The sequence below is a fragment of the Penicillium cinerascens genome (genome assembly GCF_028974065.1).
Source record: "Penicillium cinerascens strain IBT 15544 chromosome Unknown scaffold_4_segment0_segment1, whole genome shotgun sequence".
In the NCBI taxonomy this organism is placed as follows: Eukaryota; Fungi; Ascomycota; class Eurotiomycetes; order Eurotiales; family Aspergillaceae; genus Penicillium; species Penicillium cinerascens.
Genome location: NW_026695298.1, coordinates 3,030,290 through 3,045,091, shown reverse-complemented (window position 1 = coordinate 3,045,091; position 14,802 = coordinate 3,030,290). Strand labels below are relative to the sequence as shown.

The 14,802-nt window shown below is 50.9% G+C and overlaps 7 protein-coding genes across 7 annotated transcripts; 6 read left to right on the top strand and 1 right to left on the bottom strand.

The window, feature by feature from the left end:
* Positions 1 to 104: 104 nt before the first annotated feature.
* Positions 105 to 866, top strand: N7498_010268 (HCO3- transporter family protein; the record flags this gene model as incomplete). The annotated part of the gene is made up of 2 exons (XM_058457324.1): positions 105 to 499; positions 551 to 866. The coding sequence occupies 2 exons, from the start codon at positions 105 to 107 to the stop codon at positions 864 to 866; spliced, it is 711 nt and encodes a 236-aa protein (XP_058304223.1).
* A 652-nt stretch (positions 867 to 1,518) lies between these two features.
* On the bottom strand, positions 1,519 to 4,267 carry N7498_010267 (phosphatidylinositol 3-kinase VPS34; the record flags this gene model as incomplete). Its single annotated transcript, XM_058457323.1, has 2 exons — positions 1,519 to 4,159; positions 4,209 to 4,267. The coding sequence occupies 2 exons, from the start codon at positions 4,265 to 4,267 to the stop codon at positions 1,519 to 1,521; spliced, it is 2,700 nt and encodes an 899-aa protein (XP_058304222.1).
* Positions 4,268 to 5,068: 801 nt separating this feature from the next.
* Positions 5,069 to 6,524, top strand: N7498_010266 (non-structural maintenance of chromosomes element 4 family protein; the record flags this gene model as incomplete). The annotated part of the gene is made up of 3 exons (XM_058457322.1): positions 5,069 to 5,372; positions 5,446 to 6,288; positions 6,343 to 6,524. 3 exons carry the CDS (start codon positions 5,069 to 5,071, stop codon positions 6,522 to 6,524), a joined length of 1,329 nt encoding a protein of 442 aa, XP_058304221.1.
* Positions 6,525 to 7,006: 482 nt separating this feature from the next.
* Positions 7,007 to 7,915, top strand: N7498_010265 (uncharacterized protein; the record flags this gene model as incomplete). Its single annotated transcript, XM_058457321.1, has 2 exons — positions 7,007 to 7,136; positions 7,230 to 7,915. The coding sequence occupies 2 exons, from the start codon at positions 7,007 to 7,009 to the stop codon at positions 7,913 to 7,915; spliced, it is 816 nt and encodes a 271-aa protein (XP_058304220.1).
* A 1,305-nt stretch (positions 7,916 to 9,220) lies between these two features.
* N7498_010264 (MARVEL domain-containing protein) lies at positions 9,221 to 9,880 on the top strand (the record flags this gene model as incomplete). Its single annotated transcript, XM_058457320.1, has 4 exons — positions 9,221 to 9,283; positions 9,336 to 9,495; positions 9,547 to 9,778; positions 9,835 to 9,880. The coding sequence occupies 4 exons, from the start codon at positions 9,221 to 9,223 to the stop codon at positions 9,878 to 9,880; spliced, it is 501 nt and encodes a 166-aa protein (XP_058304219.1).
* Positions 9,881 to 10,534: 654 nt separating this feature from the next.
* On the top strand, positions 10,535 to 11,465 carry N7498_010263 (ankyrin repeat domain-containing protein; the record flags this gene model as incomplete). The annotated part of the gene is made up of 2 exons (XM_058457319.1): positions 10,535 to 10,920; positions 10,973 to 11,465. Coding segments are annotated over 2 exons (879 nt in total), but the record flags the coding sequence as incomplete, so codon positions are not given.
* Positions 11,466 to 12,184: 719 nt separating this feature from the next.
* Positions 12,185 to 14,255, top strand: N7498_010262 (LCCL domain-containing protein; the record flags this gene model as incomplete). The annotated part of the gene is made up of 2 exons (XM_058457318.1): positions 12,185 to 12,729; positions 12,797 to 14,255. The coding sequence occupies 2 exons, from the start codon at positions 12,185 to 12,187 to the stop codon at positions 14,253 to 14,255; spliced, it is 2,004 nt and encodes a 667-aa protein (XP_058304217.1).
* Between the last annotated feature and the right edge of the window lie 547 nt (positions 14,256 to 14,802).

Genomic DNA, 14,802 nt, shown 5'->3' with positions numbered 1-14,802 from the left:
TGTTGCCATTAATGAGTTGAACAGGTTCTCGATCCAACTCCTCACCATTCTTGGAGTAACGGGGCCTTTCTCTGTCTTGGCAGAGAACATCTACTCGCTTTGTGATGAAGTATTCCAGGTACGATATGGGTATTGATCGGTACGGTACACGCAAACCTGGTGGCTTTGCCTGGGACATCGTCTTGCTCGGGACTACTACTGCCTTGTGTGGTATCCTGGGTATCCCGCCTGCCAATGGTCTTCTTCCACAGGCACCCTTGCACTCGGAATCCCTGATGCACACAGAGAAGGAAGAGCAAAGTGTCATCGTCGACGGCGAAGAAAAGATAGAGACGCGTGAAGTGCGACGGGTCTATGAGCAGCGCTGGTCATCGTTCCTTCACGCGGGGGCCATTTTCCTTTTCATCAGCCCGCCATTCATGAAAGTACTCGGCTTGACCCCGACGAGCGTCCTCGCGGGACTGTTCATGTTCATGGGTGAACAGAGCTTATCAGTCAAGTAAGCCTAAGCCTACCATCGATCGAGAATATGTACTAACGTCAGTTACAGTCTAATTCTATACTGCACTTTCTATCTCTTCACACTACTCTCAGAGCTCTTACTACTACTACAGTCCATACACAACCCCAGCGAGGTACCAGACATCACCGATACACCCCGCAACCCATCCTACCTCCCAATCCACCTCTACACCCTCCTACAAATCGTCATCACGGTCGTGATTTTCATCCTCACCTTGACACGTGGTGCGCCCGCATTCCCAATCCTAATCATCGCTCTCGTCCCATTCCGGCTCCTAGTAATGAAGCGATGGTGGCCCCGAGAAGTCCTCCGCTTCGTTGACGCTTGGGCCTGTCGCGAATGAACCCCTGAAGACGATGAGGACACGGACAAAATACAAGGTCAGGATTCTCTGGACAGTGATACCACCGTTCCAATTGGAGTTCTACACGCAGATTCTCGGGGTCGTTCGACTGTTCAATCAAGTTCGGTTTCGAACGAACCGCGTGCCTCCCAGGCTGATCTTGCGGATCAGAGAATATGGGGCACGACTAATGAGGATATGAATCATGATTGGGTGGAGCTTCAGGAGCGTGGAGATGAAGAGCTGGGACACGAGGAGGGTAGGTAGAAACGGGGTATTCCAGGCTTTATTCCCATAGACCTTGTAGTGTACATCCAAAAACATCGACCACAACCAAAACAGTATGAATGTGGAATCAGGAGCAGTATTCTAAAATATCAATATGGGGAAGAAAGAGAAGAGAGACATGGGCTTGTGGGTTTCGTGGGCGCGCTCGATGATGAACTTCTTTATGCTATGAGGCTTGATGGCTTCACAGCTGTTGGCCCATGATTTGGATGCCATTGGGCTGTTTACTGAGCTAAACATGTATGAAGACGATATAATTTGCAAGCGGCGCTGCCGGGTATCTTGTATCTGTACATCTTGCGCCAGATCTATATCTTTCCCAAAATCTAACACCTCGAATCAAACCAAATTCGAAAAAGATAAATCACGCCCTCCATCCCTGCACAAACTCATGGAGACGATCAATAACAACACCGAATATAGCATTGACACTGTCCCCGATAAGTTGTTCGAAGTGCCGAATGGCTTCCTCCTCGGACATCTCCAAGTGAAACCGCTCTTTGACCTTCAACACTGCCTTGTCAGGCTCGACTCTAATATCTGGGATGTTGGCATCGACCATCAGACTGAACAGATTCAGAATCAGGTTTGCGGATTTGCGCAGGGTGGTATATGCGGTGTAGCAGTATTGCTTGAACTGTAGGTAATGGGGTGAAGTCGTGCCGCCCATGCCCTCGACCATTTCCTTGCAGAGTTTCATCATCGGGGCGAAAGGCTTGGGGTCGCGTCCGAGGATGAAGCCGAAGTCAGCGTGGAAGAAGTGGCCGTCTGGTGCTAGGAGGAGGTTTTCCAGGTGGCGGTCGCCGACGCCGAGGAGGTAGGTAATCACGCAGTAGCCGGCGCAGGACTTGATGTATGTATCCATTGTTTCCTTGCGGACGCCGAGTGGCTCGTTGTCGTCTGGGTTGTTTTCTTTCAGGTACGCGAGGATGGATTTGTACTTGGCTGATGCAGCAGAGAGGGATATTGAGGGGATGAATTGGACAGCACCGGCAGTGGAACTGGTAGCAAGAATCCGGTACGGTGTCAGTTTCAAATCCAGGTTCTCTTTCTGTAGGAGTCGATCCATCAGGATGATGATCTGGATGACCAGTTGATCCTGACGAAGATCGTCGCCCACTTTGAACAGGAGAGGGTAACGCCGACCGTCGGTCGTTTTGAAGGTAATTTGAAGGGGGGATAACGTCGACTTAAAGACATTGGATTCGTCAGGGTAACATCCGACTAGCTTGACGTCCGGATCCAAAGGTAAAGGCAGTGGCGGATCGATGTTTACGAGATCGTTCTTCGGATCACGAAGAGATTTCTTCAGCTTCTCGATCTTCACGGGTCGGGTTTCTCGAGAGAAGCGAATATCTTTGGCAATCTTCGAGAGTATAGCAACCAATTCACCTTGACGCAGAAGTATCTTCCGATTTTCTGCGTTGACCTTCTCCAACTCGGTCATGAAATAATATTCGACTCGGGCAAAGAGTCGACGTTGCGTTGACAGCGTACCGGGACCCGAGTCATCACACTCCACCATGAGGTACCAATGCATATAGTTCCCGAGCTTGAAATTGTTGGCGGCGCGTGAAATCAAGAAGTTGGCTAGAGAAGAGTCGTGAGCGGCTTCATCCGCGTCGTCTCCAGCATGCTCTTCGTATTTCAAAGCTTGGACCAATTGCAAAAGATAAAGAAGAAGCTCTTCATCATCTGCCTTGCGCAGTCTTGCCACAGCATACGATCGAACCGCCGGGTTATCGAACGTGGGCCCAAGAAGTTCCAAAGCATCATCAACATCGATCTCGGTCCATTTGGGCAAGATATCCACTGCTTGTCGAGACTCTCCCTCGTCGCGCCAGTTGACTGATTTGACGAATTTGGTGAGCGCTCTCTTTTCTCGCGTCAAGTAATACCTGAATCTCCAGACGATATCTTTCTCCTCGGCAGTGAGATCTTGTGTCGGCTCGTATGACAATATCACATTCAGTTCGTCACGATTCTTGGGGTTGGGCTTGAGGTCCCGATCCATGAACCCAGTCCGATGGCTGCGAATCAAGCGACGGTGCTTGTCTTCACACGGGTTACCAGGCTGTCCAACCTCTGCATCGTAGATTTTGATGACTCCCGCACCATCACCGCCTTCAATTCCAGGGCCAAGACGGACTTCTGGAACCGGTTTCAATGCTGAGTTGGGATTTATTGGTACGCTCTGAGGATAGGACGAAATGGGCGGCGGAGCATACTGGTGATCAGCCCAAACGATGGGATGATCAAAACGAGGAAAGTCCACATAGAGGACAAAGTTCTCATCATCTATCTCCTCCTCTTCAGAACTATCGTCCTCGGCGTCACCTGTCTTCTGCTTCAAGGTCTTCATATGAATAGCTCGTTGGCGAGCAGCCTCTTCGGCCTGCATTTTCAGCTTCTCGAGCTGACGAAAGACCATTTGATCCATCCAGTCAATCCGGGTAATTTCACCTATTTCATGTTTCTTGATCAGGACTTCGATTCGTTCCAACTCCATCTCTTCCGGCGACAGGGCCAGCACGTCGCGAGTATTATGCTTTTGCCTCTTTGGCGTTGGCGTAGATGGAGTAGTAGTTGACGAGAAGCCATCCGCAGCTTTATGGCGATAGAGCTTGCACTTCTGCCGCCCTATCTTCAACTTGCCCTCGGTGTCGAACAGAGGAATAGTGGTTCCGCCGAATGGCACGTCATGACCCTGTGGTTCATCCCCTGCCAGCGGAGACAAATCCCAGACCGTGATTGCAAGCTGAGAGTTAAGCGGGGCATCCTTGATGGACATGGGCATTTGCAGCCATTCGTTCCATGCTCGGATAGTTTTAAATGCTTTGTATGAAGTCTGCAATGGAACGCCGAGGGGCTTCGAGTCCGACCATAGCTGGACTGTGACGAAGAGATCGGAGGAAGGGTTCTGGGCGGATCCCAGATGTCGTAATTGCGGGTTCTTGAGTAATCGCGAGTACGGTATTTGCTTCTGTTTGCCCTCCAGTGAGCCACTGCGAGGCTGTTAGTTATGCCCTTCCCGGAGTTGGAAGTAGAACTTACATCTTGACGCAGACAGGCAGGTCCACCTGCGTGGAAAGCGCAAAGGTAAATGCTTCCATGCTCGTGGGGCCCCTCAGTAAAGCAGCAAAGCTTCCCCGACGTCGCGGTGAGCTCCTGCGGGGACTGAGTCAGCTATCATCACGTGCTTTCATGTACACAATCAGGTGGATAGCTTCGACGGATTGCAGATAGCAAATTTAGATTGATTCTTGATTAACTGGGCTACTGTAGATTTGTTTGCATTTTTGTAAGATAGAAGTGACACAAATGATGAGATTTGAGACTTGTTTGAAGGCGAGTCATGCTCATCTTCGCGACGACAAGTCAACTTGGTCCTCCACTCAGTTCTCTTGCTGGGGAAAGTCAAGCTACGAGTGCTTTTTGGAAAAGATAAGCAGTCCCCTTTCTCACACTTGATAGCAGGACTCGGCATTCCCAAGTTTGATCAGTTGGCAATGGTTCAATGGTGGGACATTGCAAGAGAAGAGTACTTCAACCCTAAAGAGTTCGTCTCTTGATGTGCACTGCAAAAAACGCGTACTTGATGCCCGACGGCTACAAAAGTAAAAAGAAAATTCCGAATCGCGCGGGGGCCACGTCAATTCCAAATGATAGATCACAACTGCAGTGTGATTGTATCGAATCCCCGGCGCACCCCCACCGATGCGGTCACGTGCCGACACGCGATTCTTACGCGCCCGTCGATCATCGAATGTATCCTTTCGGCCCCCAAGTTACGGTGTGGTAATTATAGTCTTGACAGGGGTCTTTTTCGACTTTTGGACACCCTACTGTCTCTTTGGTTTTTCTTTGTTTGAACTTGCATAACCTTCGTGCGCTAAATCAAGCGCTAGTTGAGCATGGAGCGTGTCCCTCTTTCTCAGCTGAGTGAAGCAACTGCGCGCAGCTCCAGCTCTCCTGCAGCATCCAATTCCGACAAAGAAAATCCTCGAAGTGCCAACAAAAGAAACACCGCTCAGATGTTATCCTCGAGCCAGTCAGCGAAGCGCAGACGCCTGACCGACCGCGCATCCAACATCCAGTCGCGAGTGCCACCATCGTCGCAGCGACATAATAATACGCGATACTATGATCCTGATCAGGATGAGGCAGAAAGGAGGCGAACCCGCAAGAAATACAGAGATCTGACTGGTGATTTCAATGGTAAGCATTCTCATCTTCATTGTGCAGTGGCGATGTAACGAAAATGGACGTGTTCTAACATCTACCACACCAGACTCGCGAGCCGAGTTTATGCAGTCGGGGAACAACGGTATCTACGAAACAGTGTCCAAAGCGAACGAACTTTACGAAAGTGTCAAGCAAACCGCCGACGCGACCCTCGACTCGCGCCTCCTCGTCAACGCCGCCGATCTCTCGCATAAGAAGGCCGCGCAGCTCGCACTCGGAGACAGCGGTGCCGGTATCGATGTGGACGAGTTTGTCACCAAATGTATCTCCTTCATGCGACGCGGACCCGACAGCTCGGAGGCCATACCCAGCAGCACTCAAAATCGACGACGTCACCGCCGGAGCCAGAGAGAGGCCGACAGCGACGACGAGGATGGCACTGCGGGCGATGCAATGAATTGGGATTGGCTCGGTCGGGCAGCGTGTCTTCCCCACAATGCGAGACCCTCGGTGTCTGGATGGCTACTCGGCCCTTTGTCCGTGCAAAAGCGCTCACGGCAGATTACCCAGCGGACCAGGAACGAGCGCTTCGATGCGACACAGGCGGTCCGGCCACAGGACCTTGAGCAGGAGGATCTTGGCCAGCAGGAAAGCTCAAACCTTACTATGATGTGTGCAGTGGTCAATAAGCTGCTTTACGACGCTTCGAACGCCGCCCAGGATAAGGTGAACCGGAGCTTGACAGATGTTGGGGACCCTACCGAGGAGATGATTCAGGAGATTATGGATAAGCACGGTATTTCCGAGAACGGGGGCATAAATCTTTTCCGCTTTTGCATCAATCCTCTCTCCTTCGGGCAGAGCGTCGAGAACCTGTTCTATGTCAGCTTCCTTGTTCGCGACGGGACAATCGGTGTGCAACCGGACAAGCGTGGGCTGCCGACTCTTAGTGAGTGTCTTGAAATATCTTTGATATCGTTCGTAATATACTCACCATGAATAGTTTCTTCGACGCCATATGCACCCAGCGAAGCCCAGAAGCAAAAAATCCAAAAGCGCCAGGCCGTGTTCAGCTTGGATTTTGAAACTTGGAAAGAGCTAATCGAAGTGTTCAACATCTCCGAACCCATAATTCCTCATCGTGAAGAACAGGACGAGATAACTGGGCGAGCATGGGTTGTCTAGATGGTTCTTGACGCGATGCGACCATGGGAAATCGGTGTTTTTGCTTGGATTTGATGATACCCACTAGGCCAGATTTAGCAAACAGATCAGTTCGAACTAATTGGATAATTACATTCATCATTCAAGAAATAAGGTACCTCAGCGTTATCATATTTAGTCAAGCAGACGTCAAAGTGGAACAGAACTTTAGAAACGGGCCGAGGCCCTCGAAATCGATAAGCTGCGATTGGCGATCATTCAATCATCACGTCATCCCTTGGAGCTTCGTCGACTGCGCCTGCTCGATTCATAAAACCTGCGCGACTTTTCCCAGATGCAACGTTACTTCCCTTCGCAACGTGCATTCGATCCACCTCCAGTCTTACAATCTTTGAACTCTACCAAATCCCTCTGCCAGCTAGAGATAGCTATTGGCAACTGAGACATTCAACGCCAGGGAGCGTAGCTACGGATACGCAGAGACAGAATAGGCTGCAACAACGATGCCGCAGCTTTTCCCGCCCAATCCATCGGACCTGATGGTCATCCGCGCAGTGACGCCTGGCATCATTACCATGAGCCTGCCATTCGCGCGGTTCGGAATCTTGCGTTTCGGCGGTCGAGGCACGCTGGGTGAGTAGCGCCCTTGCAGATCAGAGCTCGCGCATTCCATGAGAAGGCCGAGGACGTGGTTAGACCCGAGCTAATCCTCCTTACGTGCTACAGTCAAGCTCTCCACGGGCGCCCTCGCCGTGTTCTCACCCGTGAACCTCACCCCGGAAGTCCGCGAGCGGGTCGACTCGCTCGGGGGCAACGTCAAGTACATCGCTGCTCCCGATCTCCAGCACCACCTGCACATCTCAGCCTGGAGGAAGGCCTATCCTCAGGCCGAAATATTGGCCCCCGAGGGCCTGTGGGAGAAGCGAAACAAGAACCCCGAGTTCAAGGGCGAGGAGCCGTTCCAACACGTTTTCAAAAAGGATGCCAGCCCCACGATCTCGGAGGAGTTCGACGCTGAATTTGAGACCGAGTATGTGCACGGGCATGGGTCCCGCGAGCTGGTCTTTTTGCACCGTCCTTCGCGCACGGTCATCGAGGCCGACATGCTCTTCAACCTGCCTGCCACTGAGCAGTACTCCAAGGCTCCCGATGCCAACCCGTTGAACTTCCTCACCAAGATTTTTAAACCCATGCTCTCGACCGGTGCGCCTGCGACTGGTCAGCGTCGCTTTGCTTGGTATATTCTGTCGCAACAGGATCGCGCGGCTTTCACCGCATCTGCGAAGCGCATTAGTCGGTGGGACTTTGATCGGATTATTCCGTGCCATGGGGATGTCATCGAGGTTGGGGCCAAGGGGGTATGGCAGGATGTGATGGCATGGTTTCTGCAGGACGACTCCAAGCATGTCTAAGACGGTTGTTCACTCAGTGTAGTGGGGTATTTGGGGTATTTGAGGAGTGTATTATCATTGTGTTCTTGAGTAGTTTTTGTTTGTTTTTTTCCAGAGATGTCTGATACCCCCTGTTGACGTCGTGGGAGGCTGGTGTGGTTCGTGTATAGTTATTCCAGGTACCAGCAAAAGATTATGATTATCGTTATCATCAGGAACCAGGAATAGTCCACACGTTCAAGTCTCCACACCGATCATCTGCCGAGGTGTAGCTTCTGTGCAGTCGATCCTACATGTCAAAAACATGCAGATGTTTCAGTGAGGCAATTGACAGTGCCTAAGTGGCCCGAAGTATCCGTGATCGGCCTCGGTTGCACACTGGTTCCCACCTGAAATCATTCCATCATCGTGCAACGCCCTTGAGGCGCCCCCACGTCATAAGGCTGAAATGGATCGCAGGCAAGGGCGCGACCTTACTCGAACACACGCTGCCATTTTTTTTTCCAGTGAGACTTGAGACTCGAGGTAGCCAGACATACCCTAGACATGCGTACGTTCAAAAACACCTGTCTAAGTACGCCGACCATGCGCAGCACCCCCAGGGCTGTGAGATCGGACAAGAGTATCGGACAAAAGCACAGGCTGCAATGATCGCCAAGTGGAGACACACTAGTCGATCGGGAACGTCCATGGGACATTAAACCAATTGGTTATTATTACCTCTAGGCACCGATTTACTCAAGTGTCAGCCACACTGTCCTCGCCAGCACATTCGCGAAAACAGGGATAGCCCCTATACACGCGGGACCACGGACCAACCCCGGGGGCCGCTCGCGTTGTCTAGGATTCTGACAGGTTTGAGCTCCTTGCTCTTTACTCCGGATAGCGAGGTCAGCCACGGACAGGGATCGATATGGCCATTGGGCATTCTGCACGCTACGCAATGATTGCATCGCAGCCACCTCCTAGCTCCTTTCGGGTGGGATCTGACGACACGGAATGACTCTGCAGAGTGGCTGTGGGTCCCGATACGTCCTTTTGTCTTTTTGCTAGTGGTATTTGGCTTTTTTTTTTATAGTTTTACTTTCTAGTTTTGGGCCTCTTTTTTTTCTAGTTTGTTGGCCCTTGCATCTGACGCGGGTTTCTCCCTCGTCGGTTCGGAGAATGCCCTGTGCGACAGACCTGGTGACCGTTTATATACCTCGTTCATCCCCGGGGAGGTGGTTTGCTTTTTCCACAGATCTTCAGTACCTGGTCTATCTTCGGTAGATTTCTTCGCCTGCTTTTACTACATTCGCATCTCGAGCTTGAGTCCAGATCCTCACCATGCCCGTCATCTCGCGCCTCTTCTCTATTCCCCTCCGCATTGCGGAAATCGCCTTTGCTGCGGTACGTGGCATAGCCTGCGTTTTCTAAATGTCTCCTCCTAATCTGGTCATAGGTTGTCGCCGGTATCATCGGCCACTATCTCGCCTCCTTCAACCAGATCGACCCCTGGCCGCAAGCTCGGTGGATCTACACCGAGGTCATCGCTGGCGTGTCGATATTGTTCGCTCTCATTTGGCTGATCCCCTTCTCGTCCGGCTTCTTCTCTTGGCCACGTACGTGTGACTTCTCATACCTCCGATCGTGTCGCTAACGTGGTTGCTCAGTGGATATTCTCCTTTCCTTCGCTTGGTTCGCGGCCTTTGGTATTCTTGTCAACGCGATCGACCAATTGCCCTGCGGCAGCATCTGGTCTTGGGGCTTCCGAGGTAACTCGCTTTGTTCGCGCTGGAAGGCTGCGGAGGCTTTCAGCTTCTTGTCCGCTATCGTTTGGCTTGTTTCGGCTCTTGTTGGTATCTGGTTTACTTGCCGCAAGCGTGGAGAGGCTAATGCGGGATCGTAAGTATTCCGTTTGATCGTTGGCTGGTACCGTTCGATGCTAATTTGTTTAACAGTGGCCGCCGCTGGGGCCGCTCCCGTGCTGCTCCGTCTGCCGCTTAAATGGGAGCTTGATGTGCAGGCCACCACAGCAGTCGTCCTAATGTTGGCATCGAAGTCTAGGACTATGTTGAATGGATGTGAAGATGGCTCGCTTAGTGGGACCGTCTGCACCACCTGAAAATCGTGGTGAATCTCGGTCGTTTCACAATAATCTTCTGACCTTCTCGTCGCATTCTCCTCATGATCATGGGGCAAACGAATTACGACTTACGTTGATGTTGATACCCTTGGTGGATGCATGATGCTTTTGATGTTTAATGATAGTCACTCGTTCACGTTCGCAATGAAACTTATTTACACAAACTGGTACTCTATTCCTTTTGTTTATCGGTGTTCCATTTTACAACTAGGTTATTTCTCGAGCCCCACCCAAGTCACTTATCATGATGCAACCGAGTGTTAAACTCGCTTCTACCCTTGTGTAACTTCAAGATACCGCTTTTGTTTCTAGTTATACTACATTTAGGTCCAGCCTCTAATTGGTGGATTGAGGGATCCCGGCATACCTGACTCAGAGGATGTTGTTTTAGGTCCCGTGGCTTAGAGGTACTTTAAATACCCTCACCCTCGCCAACTTCTTCCTATGTAGAATTCCCCATTCACTTCAGCTTTACACAACCCTTGCTACACTTTCTGCTATTGACTCCTTTCATCATGAACGTTCTACCACCACTAGATTACCCTCCCGTCAACCCTAGTGACTACCCTCATATCCCAACGCAAACGCCACCCACAATGCTCAAAAAAATGCACGCTCTTTGCGCCAGTGGGGATATTCAGGAATTTTGGGAAATTCTTGACTTACCACGCTCTTTTCCGGATGGATTCGACATATGCGATTTGTCTGCTATAATGATCGAAGCCATCAAACGAAACAGTGTGCTTTTTGTCAAGGAGCTCCTTCATCGCGGCATGCCGGTAGATCCACTCTATGCCCTCGAAGCAATAAAAGTGAAGGCAAAAGATATTCTAGAGACTTTTCTGGGTAACGGGTGGGATATAAATCAGCCGATGAGCGAGCTTAAACCCCCGGTGCTAGGGTGAGACTAATTATACCGGTGTTTTACTAGATATAGCCTTAACCATTTTTAGATATACTGTTACAGATGAAGAAATGACAGCCTGGCTTCTTGACCATAAAGCTGATCCTAATCGACAATGTGTTATTGATCTCACACCACTATCCCTTGCTGTCGAAAGCGCCCCGATTTCCGTCATTCGTCTTATACTCAGTCGTGGTGGTGATGTTCGAAAAGGCCAACTCCTCCATCATGCCATTGAACGGCAATCGGATGCTATCGATGTTTTGAATCTGCTAATCGAGAAAGGCGCACCCATCAATGCAACTGTATATGAAGACTACCCATCTTGGGCGTTGTTCCCGTTTATGGGTCTCGGCACACCTTTACACAGAGCACTTGAACGAAGAAGAGGGGATGTGGCTCGCTATCTGATCAGTAAAGGAGCCAACCAGAACACTAAGGATGCACAAGGTCGTGTACCTTTAGAGTGTGCGCAAATGACGAATCAGTTGGATGTCATTGAGGCATTGGAGAAAGGGAAGCAATCCTGTTTTTCCCTACGCTTGTATGCCTTTGCGTATCTTTTCGCACATTTGGAAAGAGTGCTGTGGTCCAATAACTACGTCAAAAAACGTGATACGCCTAAGTAGTGTTTATTTTAAAAGTAACTTTGTATAGCTTAGCGCGGTCTCGGGTACAAGCCGAGAAACAAGCGGTGTGTGTCTAGAGGGGAATCTGTTTTCGACTTTCACTTTAGCGCTGTAGATTTGTTTCATCCTTTGGGAATCGACGCCATTTCTGCTGGGCTCAAACGTCCTTTGGCGAGGACCCACTTTTATTTCATGTCGTGGTGATGTAAAGCTATCAGCCTCATTTCCGTGAATATTGTACGTATATTTCGCCTACTGAGGGCTCATTAATAGACGAGAACTTCTTACGACAGGAAAGACAAGATTCTGTCGATCCCAAGGAAGTGGAACCAAAAAAGGCAGAACTCAGGTCCGAATATTACATGGGGGAAGTATCCCCCACTCGGGCGCTCACCACACAGATTCATTGGAAACCGCGAGAATCCCGCCAAGCGACCGACCCTCTTTAGCAACATGAAACTCGGCCTGAGACGCACCCATCCAGTTGATTCGATGGCATCAGTCGACGAGATGACTAAGAAGAATGATGCTCGGGCATGTGGACCCCAGGGGGACCCAGGACCCAGCGATAGCTCGGGACAGCGTGGAATTTTAGTTCTCCTTGACGATGGAACCTACAAGGCTCTCCTAAAATGCATTGGCAACCAGGGACGACAAGCGAAGATGCCATTCGCTGGCCGTCGCCGGAGAGACGCAGCAGCGACTCGTACCCGCCCGAGGATCTGAGGACGCGGTATAGAGATGCCAACCCTGAGCGCGTCCCGGAGGCTCAACATGGCGACCGCGGAGATCTCGAGCGAGGCAGCGTGCCTCTCCTCCCCGGGCACCCCGACGAATTTGAATTCGACGATGAGGACTATGACGATTTCAGTGTCGACCGGGATACTGGCTATGACCCGCCGTTTTCCTGCACGTTCGCGGGATTTGTCGCATGGCTCCGCGGCCCCGTCCCGCCGCATGTCTATCGCATCAAACCTTGGTTTCCTAAGTGGCAAGCTGCGCCGGCACGCCTGGTTGATCGGTGGGCTCCTAAACGGTACATGAAAATAGCTGCTCTGTTGCTGGGAGTGGTATTTTGGATTGCCGTGTTCTTTTCATCCCTTAAAGCGTCTGTGGCGGGGCAGGAGGTTTTGGGCTACGGCAAGCCCGCCAAACTGTCGTGTCACCATCGCTTGTGGTACGTTTGCATTCTTTTTAAGTTGACTGGTCAATTTTTTTGTCTTTCTAAACTAACAATTATTTAGGAGTAATGCTACGGACTGCGGTATGAACGGGGAGCTCTGTCTGCCTTTCGACGAACAATCGTTCGCCTTTCGTTGTCCGTCAGGCTGTGCTGCCGCCATACTTCTGGAGCCGTACAACGTCGGTGCTTATGAGTATAATTACCAACCACTCGTCATCGGTGGCAAGCCATCGGGATTCCGTCAGGACGGTCGCAGCAGTGGCCACTACCGCGGCGACTCATCCATCTGCGCATCAGCACTTCATGCAGGGATAATCAACGACGCAAAGGGCGGCTGCGGTATTCTACACCGTAGAGGTGAGCAGGACAAGTTTGAGTCGTTCGAACAGAATGGCATCGAAAGCATCGAGTTCTTGTCTCATTTCCCCATGTCTTTCATGTTGACTCGCCAGGCCTCGTCGTCCGGGTCTCACGACGCGAAGCTGATTGAATGCTCCGACATCCGGTGGACGTTGTTTGCCTTTACTGTGGTTTACACAAGCTTCTTGTCAATGTTGGTGACTTCCGCACCAGCCTTCTACAGCGTGATCTACTTTATAGTGTGGTTCCAAGTCGCCATGGCGTCTGACCCACCCACCTCGGGCTACTACGACCTGGTCTCGATCGGTCTTGGGCGATTCTTCCCAGGTGCATTCGTCGGCTTCGCCATTTACTATTCCTGCGTGAAGCATACACTCCGTGATCTGAGTGCACACCTCGAAAAGACCATTCTGTGGCTCGGTGGCTGCTGGGTCGGTGCCTTGAACACGGACACTTTCGATCGCATCCCCATTTCGCGCCTCACCCCCCACGATATCCAACAGCAACCAGGTGGCTTCACGGCTCTGCTCATTATTGTGGGCTCCCTCATCGTGATCACCTTCCTCCAGGCACACTGTTTCCGTCGCGAAGGCCGCTTCTTCCCAATGCTGGGATTATATGGCCTCATGATCCTCATCATTCTCATCCTCGTCTCCGTGCCGCACATGAGCCTCCGCATCCATCACTACATCCTCGCCCTCCTCCTCCTACCCGGCACAACGCTCCAAACCAGACCCAGCCTTTTATTCCAGGGTATCCTCGTCGGCTTATTCATCAACGGCATTGCGCGATGGGGCTTCGACTCCATCCTCCAAACACCAGCATCCCTTCTCGACGGCGGCAAGCTAAACACCGTACCCCCACCAATCAATCCACCCCGCATCGAGGACCAAAATCACCTCATATTCTCATTCGAAGACCTTCCGTCGCACGTCGATGGTATCAGCGTGCTGGTAAACGACGTTCAGCGCTTCCAGAGCCTCAAGCCGAAAGGCAGCAGTCATATCAATGACTTTGCCTGGGGCCGTCGGTTCAGGAATGAGATCGAGTATTTCCGCTTCGGATATGTGCACGTCAATACGTTGGGCGGTGTTTGGTATGAGGATTTCTCGGAATCGGCTACTTGGGCGACTGATGGGAACTTTTTCTATCCGGTCTAGAACATAGATTGAGTTTGGCGTTCTTGTTGGATTAGATCCTGTACTTGTGGCGTTGAGATGTGCATACATGAGCATGCAAATCCATATAGAAATGGACTTTTTTGGGAATCACACGAGGTTCTAGAGCGCGTTAATGAATTGGACGGTGAGCCGTTGAACAACGTAGACATTAAGCCAACCAGGTCAGGAGTGCAATACTCTGCTCCAAACACAACAAATAACAAATAACAACAAACAAGATAAGCCTAGAAGATCAAACTTTCCCCCAAAAAGGCCCCTTTCCCATTTCCACAGCAGAATAATCGATCCCTTCGTCCAAAGCAGCGGACTCTTCACCCTCATTTTTCAAATGCAAAACCAAATCATTCAACCGCAAAACAAGATCTTCCAAATCCACATCGAAATCATCGGAATCTTCCGAGTCCACATCACGCCCCTCTAAATCCGAAACCGTTGAAACATTATCACTCGTCTCAAACCCATCAGGTCTCAAGTCCCCCCACTCATCACCCAGCACCGGATTCTCACCTCTGTCAACAGCAAAACA